The sequence below is a fragment of the Anser cygnoides genome, chromosome 3, assembly GCF_040182565.1.
Source record: "Anser cygnoides isolate HZ-2024a breed goose chromosome 3, Taihu_goose_T2T_genome, whole genome shotgun sequence".
Lineage (NCBI taxonomy): Eukaryota > Metazoa > Chordata > Aves > Anseriformes > Anatidae > Anser > Anser cygnoides.
The window spans coordinates 88,605,930-88,619,623 of NC_089875.1; the positions used below are offsets into that span (position 1 = coordinate 88,605,930).

Genomic DNA, 13,694 nt, shown 5'->3' on the forward strand with positions numbered 1-13,694 from the left:
ACAGTGTATTCACTGGAAGCAAACAAACTCCAAGACAATATATTTTATTTTATTTTATTTTATTTTATTTTATTTTATTTTATTTTATTTTATTTTATTTTATTTTATTTCATTTTATTTTATCTTATATTTTATTTTATTTTATTTTATTTTATTTTATTTTATTTTATTTTATTTTATTTTATTTTTTTCTGAAGACATTAGAGTATTCTTAAGAAGAAGACTTTCATCCGAGGTTTGTGCATTTCCTTGACAGAAAAAAAAAAAAAATCCATCTTGCAGTTCATTCCAGGACTGATCATTAGTTGAAAGCCTTTGCATTCAAATATCTGAGATTTGGATAGAGGATGCCTATACGCACATGGGAGTGGAGTGGTGCCATGCTATGAGTGAGAATATGGACACTTCTGGTCTAAATTCTGTCAGCAGCCGGTGGGACTCAGAGAAGACCTTCTGTACCTCTCATTTTCTCAGGGTGTTCACATGGGTGCTGTGAAGCCAACAGGATTAGAGAGCACGCTGAGGCAAAATTTTCACTAAAACCTGGACATCATTGCTGTTATTCTAGAAGATAGTTTATGAGACAAAGAAAAATGGGTACCAAGCAAACAAAGTAATGATTGCTGGCTAAATAAGAATTATTGCCAGGGCTTGGTGCTTGGTTCACACAGGCAGTTCAGGCTTTAGTTTCACGAGAATTCAAGATCCTCTCAGAGCAACGTGCAGCTTTTTGTGGTTGCTTGGAATACCGGGGGCAGCCGATACCCAGGGTAAAAGAAAAATGTAAGCCACTAAGGGGTGATGGTGGGAAGATAAAGATCAGCTTGGAGCACTTGGCAGCTCAGAGGAGATGAGAATGGACAGTGAGAAAACCCTAATGACTCTCAGAGGAGAAGCAGTAAGAGCAGGAAAGGCACTTGCAAACCCTCCCCAGCCCAAGCAGCCAACAGCAGACGCGAGGAGGACTTCAGAGCAGGCAAGCCTTGTGCTCTGGGCTGCCGCAAGGACCCCTGACCAGGCCAACCAGGTACAAGTGTCTTGGTGCCAGGCCGCTGGCCAGAGCACTTGAGTACATCCATGTTAGTGCTCATGTGTGGGTGAGGAGTGGAAGGGAAACCACTTTTGAAGTAAGACCACCTCCCTTTCATACGAGGCCTTCCTACTCTGCTGCAACATTGCTTCCATCAGGCGAGAAGAAACAGCGTGGCACTGCTGGTAGGGAGCTCCAGCATGAGGAAAGAAACAGGTGGGGAGTAGAGGAGGTGAAGGCAGTTTAGAGAGAAATGACTGCAGTTATGTTATCTGACAGCCTCATGCAAACCATGTCAGTGGTTACCCCAGTGAGCCATGCCTTGCAGAGGCATCCCAGCAAGTCCCTGCAGCCCCGAGTCCTGGCTGACAGCACACGCTGATGCAGCTGTTCTCCTCCTGCCGACATCAAGACTTTGCAGATAATCAAAGAGACAATTTGGAACAGGAGACCATGTTAAATTTGGTCCCACCCCCCAAAAAAAAAAGGGAGGGGGAATTTTCTAAGTGAGCAGTCACCCAGGGCATCTCTCAGGCTGAAATTTCTCATGTCAGAACACGAACAGGTCACACTTAGCGAAGCCGTGCAGCTCAGGGAACAAAACCTCCCTTCCTGCAATCGGCAGCTTGATTCTTTCTAGTCTTGGCTTTAGAGCACTATGCGGAGTTTATTATAATTCTCTTGAATAGTAAAGGCTCACCCTGAGCACTCTGGTGCACAAGTATCCAGGAAAGCCCTGCTGGGGCTCTTGTAGCCACTTGCCGCAAGACACTTTCCTGATTGAATTCCTACTCCTACCATGCCAGACCAGATATTCTTTCGGATCCCCTGGCAAAGCTAATGGGCTCTGGGCTGGCTGCATTAGACCTTCTGCCTCAGCACCAGCAATGAGCCTGAGGCTACCAGGTAGCTGAAGCACATCCTCTCCAAGCAGCCCCATTCTGGAAGCATTATAGATTTGCAGTTCACCTCCTTAGATATATATGCAACAAGCAAAGCATCATTAGAAGCACAGCGTTTATGAGGGTTCTGAAAAATCACTTTTTTTTACTCCTTAGCTAGTGCAAAGACACCACAGATATGAGAAAAATGGTCAATCCTTTGTAGCATTTCCCAGTTCATTGTTCTTACTACTGTAGTCTTCTTCAGGCTTCACTTCAGAGTTGTGAAGGGCATCCCAAGTTCTCCTCCTCCAACTCAAATCTCTTTTCTTGCGTTACAGATTATCTACTATGATCCCCCCCCCAAAAAAAACCTTTTCATCTGTACTTCCGCAAAGAGAAAAAAATCTTTTTTCTTAAAATTTCCTATTTCCTATGTCAAGTGTGTCCTGACATCTGAACATCTTTGTTGGATGATCCTCAGAGAATTTTGTTTGATGACCACTCTCCTGGGGACCAGAAGTGGAAGACCAGTTGGCCTGCAGCAGGAACCATCTCCCTGCGTATCCCATTAAAGCAATTAATCAAATTATAATAATCTTTCTATGCTAGAAGGCAGGAATTTCTCCCATCATTTTTTGTGGTTCATCTTTTTGTGGTTCTACTTCCCATCAATGGGGGCTGTTCAGCCACGTCCTGGGAAGCAGGGCCTCAATATGCGTGGTGGTTTTTCAGGAGGGCAGACGCTTCCACAACAAGAGCCCCCCCCGCCTCCTTCCCCTTTCCCACCTTTTATTGCTGAGTGTGAAATCACATGGCATGGAATATCCCTTTGGTCAGTTTAGGTCATCTGCACCGGTGATGTCCCCTCCCCGTCACTTGCCCACCCCCAGCCTGCTGGCTCTTGGGGCTTGGAGGGAGTCTTGATGCGGTGCCAGTATTGCTCACTAATAGACAAAACACTGGTGTGATACCAGTGCTCTTTGAGCTACAATTGCAGAACACAGCACTGTATGGGCTGCTCCAGGGAAAGTTAATTCCATCCCAGCCAGACCTAGCGTAAGGCAGGTTTTAACTCCTGGCTTGAGTGTAGTTCGTTGCAGACTGTGTCTGTTTAGGTTTCTTCTTTCACTGGAAAGATCATTGTCTTCTTTTACTTTGACTTTACTGTTTTTATCAACAAGAAGAGTATTACTAAACTCCCAGTCTATGTCAAAAGGTGTCACATCTTTACTTCTAGAAAGGAGGACGGTACTGGTGCTACTTCCAAAGAGTTGTTCCATTAAATTAGACTTCTTTCCTTTCTTAGTATTGACATCTGCGTTTTCCTTGATATTTTCATCTAAGTAATCACTTTTTTGATTAAGTCACCTTGATCTCCCTGATCCTTTTCCAAAGGAAGGTACCTAACTGCCAAATGTTAACTCTCTACTTTAAATCTACAGTCCTTAGCTTTCTCTGCTTCTGCCCTTGTACTTTTGTGGCATCATAAAATGGGTTGGCTTACTAGAGAGTCCTTCAAAGATTTTGTTGGCCAAAGAGCTGTAGCCTGAGAGTCAGAAGTCTCCTCCATACTACAGGAAGAGAGAACACCCCCAAGGGTAAATTACCCAACATTTTGATATTTCTCTTAGGTATCAAAAAAAACACACACAAAAAACACCAGCATGAGTGAATGAAAGAAAACCAAGCACGGCATGCCAGAGCTAGTCAAACAATTCTGCCAGTTAGCTCTAAGAGAGAATTTGAAGTTAGCTGAGTAACGGAGAATAAAAATGAAAAACCAATGGTCTCTCTGTTTGAGGGCATTTATTATCTACCACAACGGTCTGCCCAAGAACTTGTCCCTAAGGACACCAAGTTCTTTCTGGGAGAGGTTGTGCACCACCACCAACAGAATCTCAGCAGATTCCGAGGACTCTCTGGTGGGTCTGTTGGGGTAAGGAAAGCCAGGTCTGTTGGGGTAAGGAAAACCAGCCTTGGTTTCCGTATGCCCACACATGGAGACGGTAACCTGGACACTGTGGACTGACTGTGTGCTCACAATGCAGACAGGCAGGTTAAAAGGCGGCGCCTCTTCCTGCGGCCATCACTTCTTGGAAGTGAGATTGTGACGGACGAGGTAGGATGAGGCTTTTCTCCAATGCATACTGTGAACTGTCGATCTAGCTTCACATTCATTAGTCAAATGAGACCAGTGAATAAGAGAATGTTTAAATTTGCCTTCCTTTCAACAGGCACGCAATGTGTGCAGCAGAGTCACAAAAGGAAAATTCAACTGAGAAGAGCCAAGCGGTAAGATTAGCTCCTTACGAATACACAAGTTTGTGCATTTTTTTGGACGTAGGTGGTCTAGCGCAAAGCCTGATACTCTTCATGTGATAAATGGGTGAGAGGGAGCAAAAGAAAAAAAAAAATGAAATGCTTCAGATACTTGTGGCTCTGCTTACCTGCAGAAGAAAAACTGCACGCTCTTCCAGTGACAGTGTCAGAAGCGTGCAGCTAGCTCTCACGTGCACTTTCAGGGAGTCTTTAGTGGAGAAGAGATCCTCTAGTACCGTGGCCAGTGAATATTAGTCACCAGACAGAGGGAAGAACTGAAGCAGCTTCTGGTTCTCTCTCTCGCAACCCTCTGCCTTCCTGCCCAGCATGGCCATCGAACAAAAAGCAGCCAAGCCCTTAGTTTGTGCCTTCCTCTGGCACGTTTTAAGCATGATAACTTTAGAAGTGGCCAGCAAAAGTTAGGAAGTACAGTCGGCAAAGGCGGCATGAAATGCTAAAGGCCATTGAAGCCCAGCTCCATACCTCTTTGGGTTTTCGTATTCCCCCAATTTTCTTCCTGCATTTTCATAAGGGCTAAGAAGGTTCTACGAAGCCTGGGAAACGATTCAAGGCCCTGACAGTGTCAGACGTGCAGTCTTCACCAAGTATTTGACTTAAGAATGAATTGCCCTCAGCATTCTGTAGTGATTTAAGCGGCCATGAGCAGGCGGCAAAAGTGGCTTAAAGTCAGGATGAGGCCTAAAGTCAAATTCTTTGCTGACAAGTGCACATGTCCCAGGGGAATTTCCTTCATGAGTACCCTTGGGTTGCAGAAACCTAGCGCTTCTCCTGTGCTTCTTCCTCCCCCATGAAATACTGCAAACCACTCAAACCCTGGTCTGAAATACAAGCTATGTCATGAGGTACCCGTTGCATTGGCAGGGCGCGATGGAGCTGCCCGACTTGACCGTGCAGAAGAGCTCTGTGAAGCTCCTCATGAAGAGATGGGAGTCCGCCAGTGCTCTGACACCTAGCCTGGCCTTCCAACGCCTGCCAGCCCCACGGTCCCTGGCACCAGAGAAAGCCAGCCCAGGCAGCACCGTGGAGGAAGCCGCGGCAGACAGCGGGAGGGCGGACGTCACCCTGGGTGGCCCTCGCCGGACTGAGACCTTCCCCATCTCTGTCAAGGAGCTGCAGAGCCACTTTGAGACCCTGGGTGGCAGGAAGGTGAGTGCACGCAGGTTCCGCAGCTGAAAAGGATTCCCGCGCTCTCACTGAGGACTTGGAGAACACTACTGCCAGAACAGCACCCCCTTCCAATCTGCTGCCTCTTCATATCCTTTCTGCCCCCTGAAAGCCCTACCTGGCTCCTCCCAGTAGCTTCTAGCTCACATCCCCTCCGTGTCTTCCAACAGGAAGCGGAAAGTGGCAAAAGCTCACTGCCACCAGCACTGGCCACTCAGCCTGGGAGCCAGACGGACATTTCTCTGATGGAAGTGTCCAGCGTGAAACGGGGGAGGGCAATCTTTGAGAAGATGTCCTCAGGCAATGGACAGACCACCAACACTGAAGGTTAGCCTTACCACTTGGATCGGATTTCTCCCTTTAGTTCAATGCGCTCCATCTCTGAGGTGACAAGGGGCAAGCACACTCACCTCATCAGGGCAGCCCCCAGGCCGCCCAGGGAGAGAACGTGGTGTTCTTCTCAATGCAAAACAAGCTTTCCAGCCTTCTCCATTTTGTCTTTTGCATTACGGAGGAGTGCCTGATGCCCATTAAATACTTTTTGAACAAAACACAACAGAATGGTGTCTTATGTTTTGAGAAGATAACTTTTGATGAAGACAGCCCAGATTACAAATATGATATCAAAACTATGGGCAGCATTCATCAATTACGAAAAAGTGGTATCTTCATTTTCTTCTTTGGTGAAGATAGGTTGGATTTAGCAACTTGTTGCTTTGGTAACAATGCGTTAACTTTTATTAGTTAAAGGCATTCTGGTTTCCACAAATTGAATGCTCCGTACTTTATGTGTTCTAAAGTAAAAGTACGACACAGTTGGCAAAATGTTGGCAATACTGTTTGTTTTGCTTACTGCTTTTCTTTCAAGCTTTGAAACACATGCACCCATCTCCCTCTCCCCAACTATGACGTCTCTTTGTGGTTGCAGTGGGTGGCTGCAAAGCTGTAGGAGGACTTCCAGAAGACAGCCCTCCCAACACCGGCAATACACTGACAGAATTCCAGGAGAATGTCTCCTTGAAAGACAAAATGGCTCTGTATCAGGCTGCGGTGTCAAAGGCAGAGAACAGCAACCGCTTTGCCAATGTAAGATACCAATGTCTCAATATCTTCTTAATTCTACGTTTGCTTTGCCCAGGGACAGATCGTAACCATCTTTATTTCTACAAGCAAGCTATCAGGTGGATCATAGGGTGGATCAAAATTTAAATCCCAAATTAGGAAACCTACAGAGCAAACATAGTCATCCATCAGTCTCTCTCTCTACCAAATGAGGTTTTTCACGCTAGATGCCTTTGGTCTTTTGGACAATCCCCATTACTTCATGGAAGTGCTCTTCCTTTCAGTCCACCTTTGCCTGAACTTCATGTATGAGGATCATGGGTGAGAGAGAGATCAGCAACACGGTTATCCTATGATGACAAAACAAGGCAGTTTCCTTACCACAACAACTATTCTCTATCGCCAAATAATAAAATCCTATTCAGGAGCACAGTGACTTCAGAGCTCTTGCTGCTCGAACTGAAGACTTTGAAAGTACCGCATGATAAAACAGCTCAGCTATGGGTGCTCAGGTAGCCCAGAAGCCACCTGAGGGAAGCAGCCAACAGCCACGCTCGCCTTCAGAGTCCAGGTGTTTTCAAACCACCGCAATTCCTGCCCACTGGCTTCTTGATTTCCTAATTGCCCTTGTGTATTTGGAACAGATTCCTGCGGTTCTTTGGGCCAAGAAGGTTCCAATTCCCTCCTCCCAACACTGCCAGCAATGGTGCTGTTAGCTCTCTCTCCCCAAAAGGAAGAACTGGAGGAAGCCTGACCCAACCGAACTGTGTTGAGAACATATGAACTGCTTCACTTACACCCTATAACACCTTGCCCTTACTTGTTGAAATGGATGGTATGTTCTTACTGCAAATGGAAAACACCTGGCCTTATTTGATCACTCTAGACCTCAGAGGAAATCAAGTCCTGCACTGTGCCCGGCGGCCTGGCTGCAGTGAGGAAACACTTTGAGAATGGGCAGATGACCCCTTCAATGACCACCTTCGCTCACTCCCAGCACCAGCACAAAGCTGCAGAGGTAACAATGGCATTTTGAATACTAACAAATTAGGTTTCCCCTGTTAAAGAGCTCGAGAGGAAAATAACATTATTTGCTTGATTCCAGGATTCACCATTCCCGGTGTCCCTGGAAAAATTTGCACCCCATTTTCTTTTCAACTCGCCCTCCTCGAGCCTCACCTAACTTTAACGGTTCAAACTTCTCATCACATGGGTTCCTTGTGGTGCTCGTAATCCCCTAAATCATCACGGTACACTGCCATAAAGGAACCATTTGGGCTTAACACCTCTTAAAATAGAACTGATTTGTGACAGCCCTTCACAGGCAGAAACACAAATCCAGATTACTGTTAATTATGTGATTCTTTGTATTTGTTTTCAGGAGACCTCAAGTACCACTCAGCTCCCACTATCAAGCAGCACCAGGGAAGCTGAGTGCAGTGCGACGAGCTCCAAAGAAGCCCCACTAGAAGCCTTTCAAAGCAAAGAGGTAACTTTGTCAATTAACAATTATATCATTTGGCAGGTATGGTTTTAAAACAGTGTCCTAGACAGGGTTGTTTGGATGTGGTAATGAATGGGGCTTCCCACTCAGACTTCTCTGTGATGTTTCAAAGACAGCAGCCGAAATATGGAGTATTCTTCCATGTTGCACTAAATCCCGCAGTAACGTGAAGGTTTTGTGCACAGGTTTCTCTCGGGGAGCAAGTGACTCCAGAGACAAACGGGGCTTCTACACTCACCCGGCATACTGATGAAGCAGGTAAGAAGTGGCTTGAGAGTAATGGCTCCCAAAGGAGCACGGCAAACCAAGTTCTTGGCAACCGTCTTTACTGGCACAAACGTGGGGCTGCTTTTAGGATACAGATACAGGACATTGCTCCAAGTTGTTCAGTGCCTCCTTCCTCAGCTAAGCACATTCATTGGTCTCAGTGGGACCTAAGAAACAGGTTTCCGTGCTGGTACACAGAGAGGAGTTTGGCAGAAGGAGGTAGCTTCAAATTTGTGCTGAGCTGCTGGAAAGAGCGGGGCATTTTAAGAGATGTCTGAAGACACACGCAAACCCTTGCCCCTGTATAGCCGAAACTGTGAATGATAAAGGCTCAATTTATAGCCAAGCGGAACAGGCCTGGAGAGCACGATCACGGTGCTGAGGTGCTGCTTCCGCAGTCTAGTCCTGGTATTAGAATTCACGCGTTTGGTTAACACAAAGACCTCAGTCCTGTGCGAGCCCTGACATTCAGGCAATTCAGGTACGGCAAAACAGCAGGCCATAGATATCGTGTCCCTCAACACTTCTTCCATCCATTTCCTATGTATTTCTTCTCTTCATATTGTCCGTTGTTCATTTATTTTTTTTTTTTTTTTTAATAATAATAGTAATTATTATTCTTTCCATTGCAGTAAGCAATGCAGCTGTGGACGTGGAGGTCCCAAAGACTTCCACAGAGGTGTGTGACCATCAGATGGAAAGGACAGCAGAGGAAAACGCTGTTCCCATAGACAGAGAGACTGCAACATCTGTACCAGATGGCAAGGTCTGTGCCTTTATAGTAAGAGTAGACATCAGTCTGTCAAATACAGTCTGAATTTCTATTTTTACAATGTAGTTGCAATTGAAAATGCAACCTGTGAAAGCAGTAGGAATATACGGAGCTTAGCAATGACGGGCACACAAGGTGGTATTTAGTACAACCTGTAATTCAGCAAGTACTTCTACTACATGACAAACACAACTGAAAGTTGAACTCAAACGCTTCTGCTTTTCCTTTCCTTCTCTGATGAAGGAAGCCTCTTCTTTCCCTGCTTTCAGTCTCTAAAAGGCTATGTTTTCTGTCACCAGTTCCTCAGATGCACAGAAATTCTCAACTTGAGGAAAAACGAAGACAAGCGTCAAAATGTCGAGGGCTATCTGGACCAGGCAATTCCACTGGCACTGCCGAGCGAAGCACTGCACCAGCCCAAAAGCACCATGCCGTCTGCTCTTGCCAGAATGAGAGCCATGAATGCAATCATCAAGAGCCATGCACACTCTGTAAGACGGCCACGTCACCAAGGAGCTGCTGGGCTGCCAGTTCTAAGTGTATGTGCACAAGAAAATGCAAAGGTTCAAAGAGGCGCCACCTATTCAGACGAGATGCTCCCTAAGCCTGGGGAGCCGCAGATGAGGGAGCCACTGAGACAACCCAAAAGCAGAAGCAATTGTGCGGCTTCCAGAATTAAGGCCATCAACGACATCCACAGGAACCTACACCATTCTCAAAGGCGTCCAAACCAGGAAGGGGCTGCTTTTCTGGTGGAGGATGCGCAAGGGTTCAAAACAACAGAATCCGGCCTGAAGAACAAAGACGCAAGCGTCACAGTCTCTGTGTTGTGCAGTAATGCACAACAAGTTGACAATAAAGAGATGAAGTGACTCAAAACTAACAGACTTGTCTGAACTTTTGCTGCCTGTCTCAACAGGTTGGAGCATCAGGCGGGGAGAAACTTCATGAAATATAACGAGGGCAAGTGTAGAGCCCTGCATCGGGGCAAGAACAACCCCAGACACCAGGATAAGTTGGGGACTGCCCTGCTGGAGAGCAGCAAAGGGGAAAGGGACGTGGGCGTCCTGGTGGAGAGCCGGCTGACCATGAGCCAGCACTGTGCCCTTGTGGCCAAGAAGGCCAATGGCATCCTGGGGTGTATTAGCAGGGCTGTGGTTAGTAGGTCGAGAGAGGTTCTCCTCCCCCTCTACTCTGCCCTAGTGAGACCACATCTGCAATATTGCGTCCAGTTCTGGGCCCCCCAGTTCAAGAAGGACAGGGAACTGCTTGAGAGAGTCCAGCACAGAGCCACGAGGATGATTAAGGGAGTGGAGCATCTCCCTTTCGAGGAAAGGCTGAGGGAGCTGGGTCTCTTTAGTTAGAGAAGAGGAGACTCAGAGGTGACCTTATTAACGTTTATAAATATGTAAAGGGAGAGTGTCAGGAGGACGGAGCTAGGCTCTTCTCGGTGACATCTAATGATAGGACAAGGGGCAATGGGTGTAAGCTGGAACATAGGAGGTTCCACTTAAATGTGAGACAAAACTTTTTTATGGTGAGGGTGACCGAGCACGAGAACAGGCTACCCAAAGGAGGGTTGTGGAGTTTCCTTCTCCAGAGACACTCAAAACCTGCCTGGACGCGATCCTGTGTGACCTGATCTAGCTGCTCCTGCTCCGGCAGGGGCATTGGACCAGACGATCTTCCAAGGTCCCTTCCAATCCCTAACATTCAGTGATTCGGTGATTCCTAGGCGTCTCAGCAGTCTTCTAGCATCTTTCTTTGGCAAAGGCATGTCTGAAAAGAAAAACTGTAAAAATCACAGTCAGGGGAAGAGCTCTGGATCTCCAAAGTACCAATCTGCAGGTCTTATATATGGGCTGCCATTATGTCAGGATAACAACAATCTGCTGCCCAGGAAGATTAATCTTACTTTGAATTCAGTACGCACCGCAATACTATGCTCCTCAGAAAATCAGGACAATTATTCCCAGGTTTTGTGATTACCACTCGTTAAAGTGAGGATTTACTGGATTAGGTTTTGGATGAACTCTAGATCTCAGAGTGTACCTTATAATTGAGGAGAAGATAGAAATATCAATATAGCATTGAATTAAATATTTTCAGTGAATGTTGTAAATGTTACTCGTGCTTTTTTCCCCTGGATTGAAGGCGTAGTGTCACGAGGATGCTTAACAACTAAAGCAAAACTGCATCCTGTGACAGCATATACAGTGTATTCACTGGAAGCAAACAAACTCCAAGACAATATATTTTATTTTATTTTATTTTATTTTATTTTATTTTATTTTATTTTATTTTATTTTATTTTATTTTATTTTATTTTATTTTATTTTATTTTATTTTATTTTATTTTATTTTATTATTTTTTATTTTATCTTATATCTTATATTTTATTTTATTTTATTTTATTTTATTTTATTTTATTTTATTTTATTTTATTTTTTTCTGAAGACATTAGAGTATTCTTAAGAAGAAGACTTTCATCCGAGGTTTGTGCATTTCCTTGACAGAAAAAAAAAAAAAATCCATCTTGCAGTTCATTCCAGGACTGATCATTAGTTGAAAGCCTTTGCATTCAAATATCTGAGATTTGGATAGAGGATGCCTATACGCACATGGGAGTGGAGTGGTGCCATGCTATGAGTGAGAATATGGACACTTCTGGTCTAAATTCTGTCAGCAGCCGGTGGGACTCAGAGAAGACCTTCTGTACCTCTCATTTTCTCAGGGTGTTCACATGGGTGCTGTGAAGCCAACAGGATTAGAGAGCACGCTGAGGCAAAATTTTCACTAAAACCTGGACATCATTGCTGTTATTCTAGAAGATAGTTTATGAGACAAAGAAAAATGGGTACCAAGCAAACAAAGTAATGATTGCTGGCTAAATAAGAATTATTGCCAGGGCTTGGTGCTTGGTTCACACAGGCAGTTCAGGGTTTAGTTTCACGAGAATTCAAGATCCTCTCAGAGCAACGTGCAGCTTTTTGTGGTTGCTTGGAATACCGGGGGCAGCCGATACCCAGGGTAAAAGAAAAATGTAAGCCACTAAGGGGTGATGGTGGGAAGATAAAGATCAGCTTGGAGCACTTGGCAGCTCAGAGGAGATGAGAATGGACAGTGAGAAAACCCTAATGACTCTCAGAGGAGAAGCAGTAAGAGCAGGAAAGGCACTTGCAAACCCTCCCCAGCCCAAGCAGCCAACAGCAGACGCGAGGAGGACTTCAGAGCAGGCAAGCCTTGTGCTCTGGGCTGCCGCAAGGACCCCTGACCAGGCCAACCAGGTACAAGTGTCTTGGTGCCAGGCCGCTGGCCAGAGCACTTGAGTACATCCATGTTAGTGCTCATGTGTGGGTGAGGAGTGGAAGGGAAACCACTTTTGAAGTAAGACCACCTCCCTTTCATACGAGGCCTTCCTACTCTGCTGCAACATTGCTTCCATCAGGCGAGAAGAAACAGCGTGGCACTGCTGGTAGGGAGCTCCAGCATGAGGAAAGAAACAGGTGGGGAGTAGAGGAGGTGAAGGCAGTTTAGAGAGAAATGACTGCAGTTATGTTATCTGACAGCCTCATGCAAACCATGTCAGTGGTTACCCCAGTGAGCCATGCCTTGCAGAGGCATCCCAGCAAGTCCCTGCAGCCCCGAGTCCTGGCTGACAGCACACGCTGATGCAGCTGTTCTCCTCCTGCCGACATCAAGACTTTGCAGATAATCAAAGAGACAATTTGGAACAGGAGACCATGTTAAATTTGGTCCCACCCCCCAAAAAAAAAAGGGAGGGGGAATTTTCTAAGTGAGCAGTCACCCAGGGCATCTCTCAGGCTGAAATTTCTCATGTCAGAACACGAACAGGTCACACTTAGCGAAGCCGTGCAGCTCAGGGAACAAAACCTCCCTTCCTGCAATCGGCAGCTTGATTCTTTCTAGTCTTGGCTTTAGAGCACTATGCGGAGTTTATTATAATTCTCTTGAATAGTAAAGGCTCACCCTGAGCACTCTGGTGCACAAGTATCCAGGAAAGCCCTGCTGGGGCTCTTGTAGCCACTTGCCGCAAGACACTTTCCTGATTGAATTCCTACTCCTACCATGCCAGACCAGATATTCTTTCGGATCCCCTGGCAAAGCTAATGGGCTCTGGGCTGGCTGCATTAGACCTTCTGCCTCAGCACCAGCAATGAGCCTGAGGCTACCAGGTAGCTGAAGCACATCCTCTCCAAGCAGCCCCATTCTGGAAGCATTATAGATTTGCAGTTCACCTCCTTAGATATATATGCAACAAGCAAAGCATCATTAGAAGCACAGCGTTTATGAGGGTTCTGAAAAATCACTTTTTTTTACTCCTTAGCTAGTGCAAAGACACCACAGATATGAGAAAAATGGTCAATCCTTTGTAGCATTTCCCAGTTCATTGTTCTTACTACTGTAGTCTTCTTCAGGCTTCACTTCAGAGTTGTGAAGGGCATCCCAAGTTCTCCTCCTCCAACTCAAATCTCTTTTCTTGCGTTACAGATTATCTACTATGATCCCCCCCCCAAAAAAAACCTTTTCATCTGTACTTCCGCAAAGAGAAAAAAATCTTTTTTCTTAAAATTTCCTATTTCCTATGTCAAGTGTGTCCTGACATCTGAACATCTTTGTTGGATGATCCTCAGAGAATTTTGTTTGATG

At 45.6% G+C, this 13,694-nt stretch overlaps 1 protein-coding gene across 1 annotated transcript; it reads left to right on the forward strand.

The window, feature by feature from the left end:
* The first annotated feature begins 3,511 nt into the window (after window positions 1-3,511).
* On the forward strand, window positions 3,512-11,236 carry LOC136790487 (uncharacterized). Its single transcript, XM_066994635.1, has 9 exons — window positions 3,512-4,206; window positions 5,116-5,400; window positions 5,589-5,745; window positions 6,347-6,504; window positions 7,367-7,498; window positions 7,862-7,969; window positions 8,170-8,242; window positions 8,884-9,017; window positions 9,323-11,236. The coding sequence occupies exons 1-9, from the start codon at window positions 4,156-4,158 to the stop codon at window positions 9,893-9,895; spliced, it is 1,671 nt and encodes a 556-aa protein (XP_066850736.1). The 5' UTR covers window positions 3,512-4,155; the 3' UTR covers window positions 9,896-11,236.
* Window positions 11,237-13,694: the final 2,458 nt, after the last annotated feature.

Coding starts and splice junctions, on each gene's coding strand:
- LOC136790487 (XM_066994635.1), top strand. CDS start 4,156: ATGTGTGCAGCAGAGTCACAAAAGGAAAATTCAACTGAGAAGAGCCAA. Junction 4,207..5,115: donor CAACTGAGAAGAGCCAAGCG/GTAAGATTAGCT, acceptor TTGCATTGGCAG/GGCGCGATGGAGCTGCCCGA. Junction 9,018..9,322: donor CATCTGTACCAGATGGCAAG/GTCTGTGCCTTT, acceptor TTCTGTCACCAG/TTCCTCAGATGCACAGAAAT.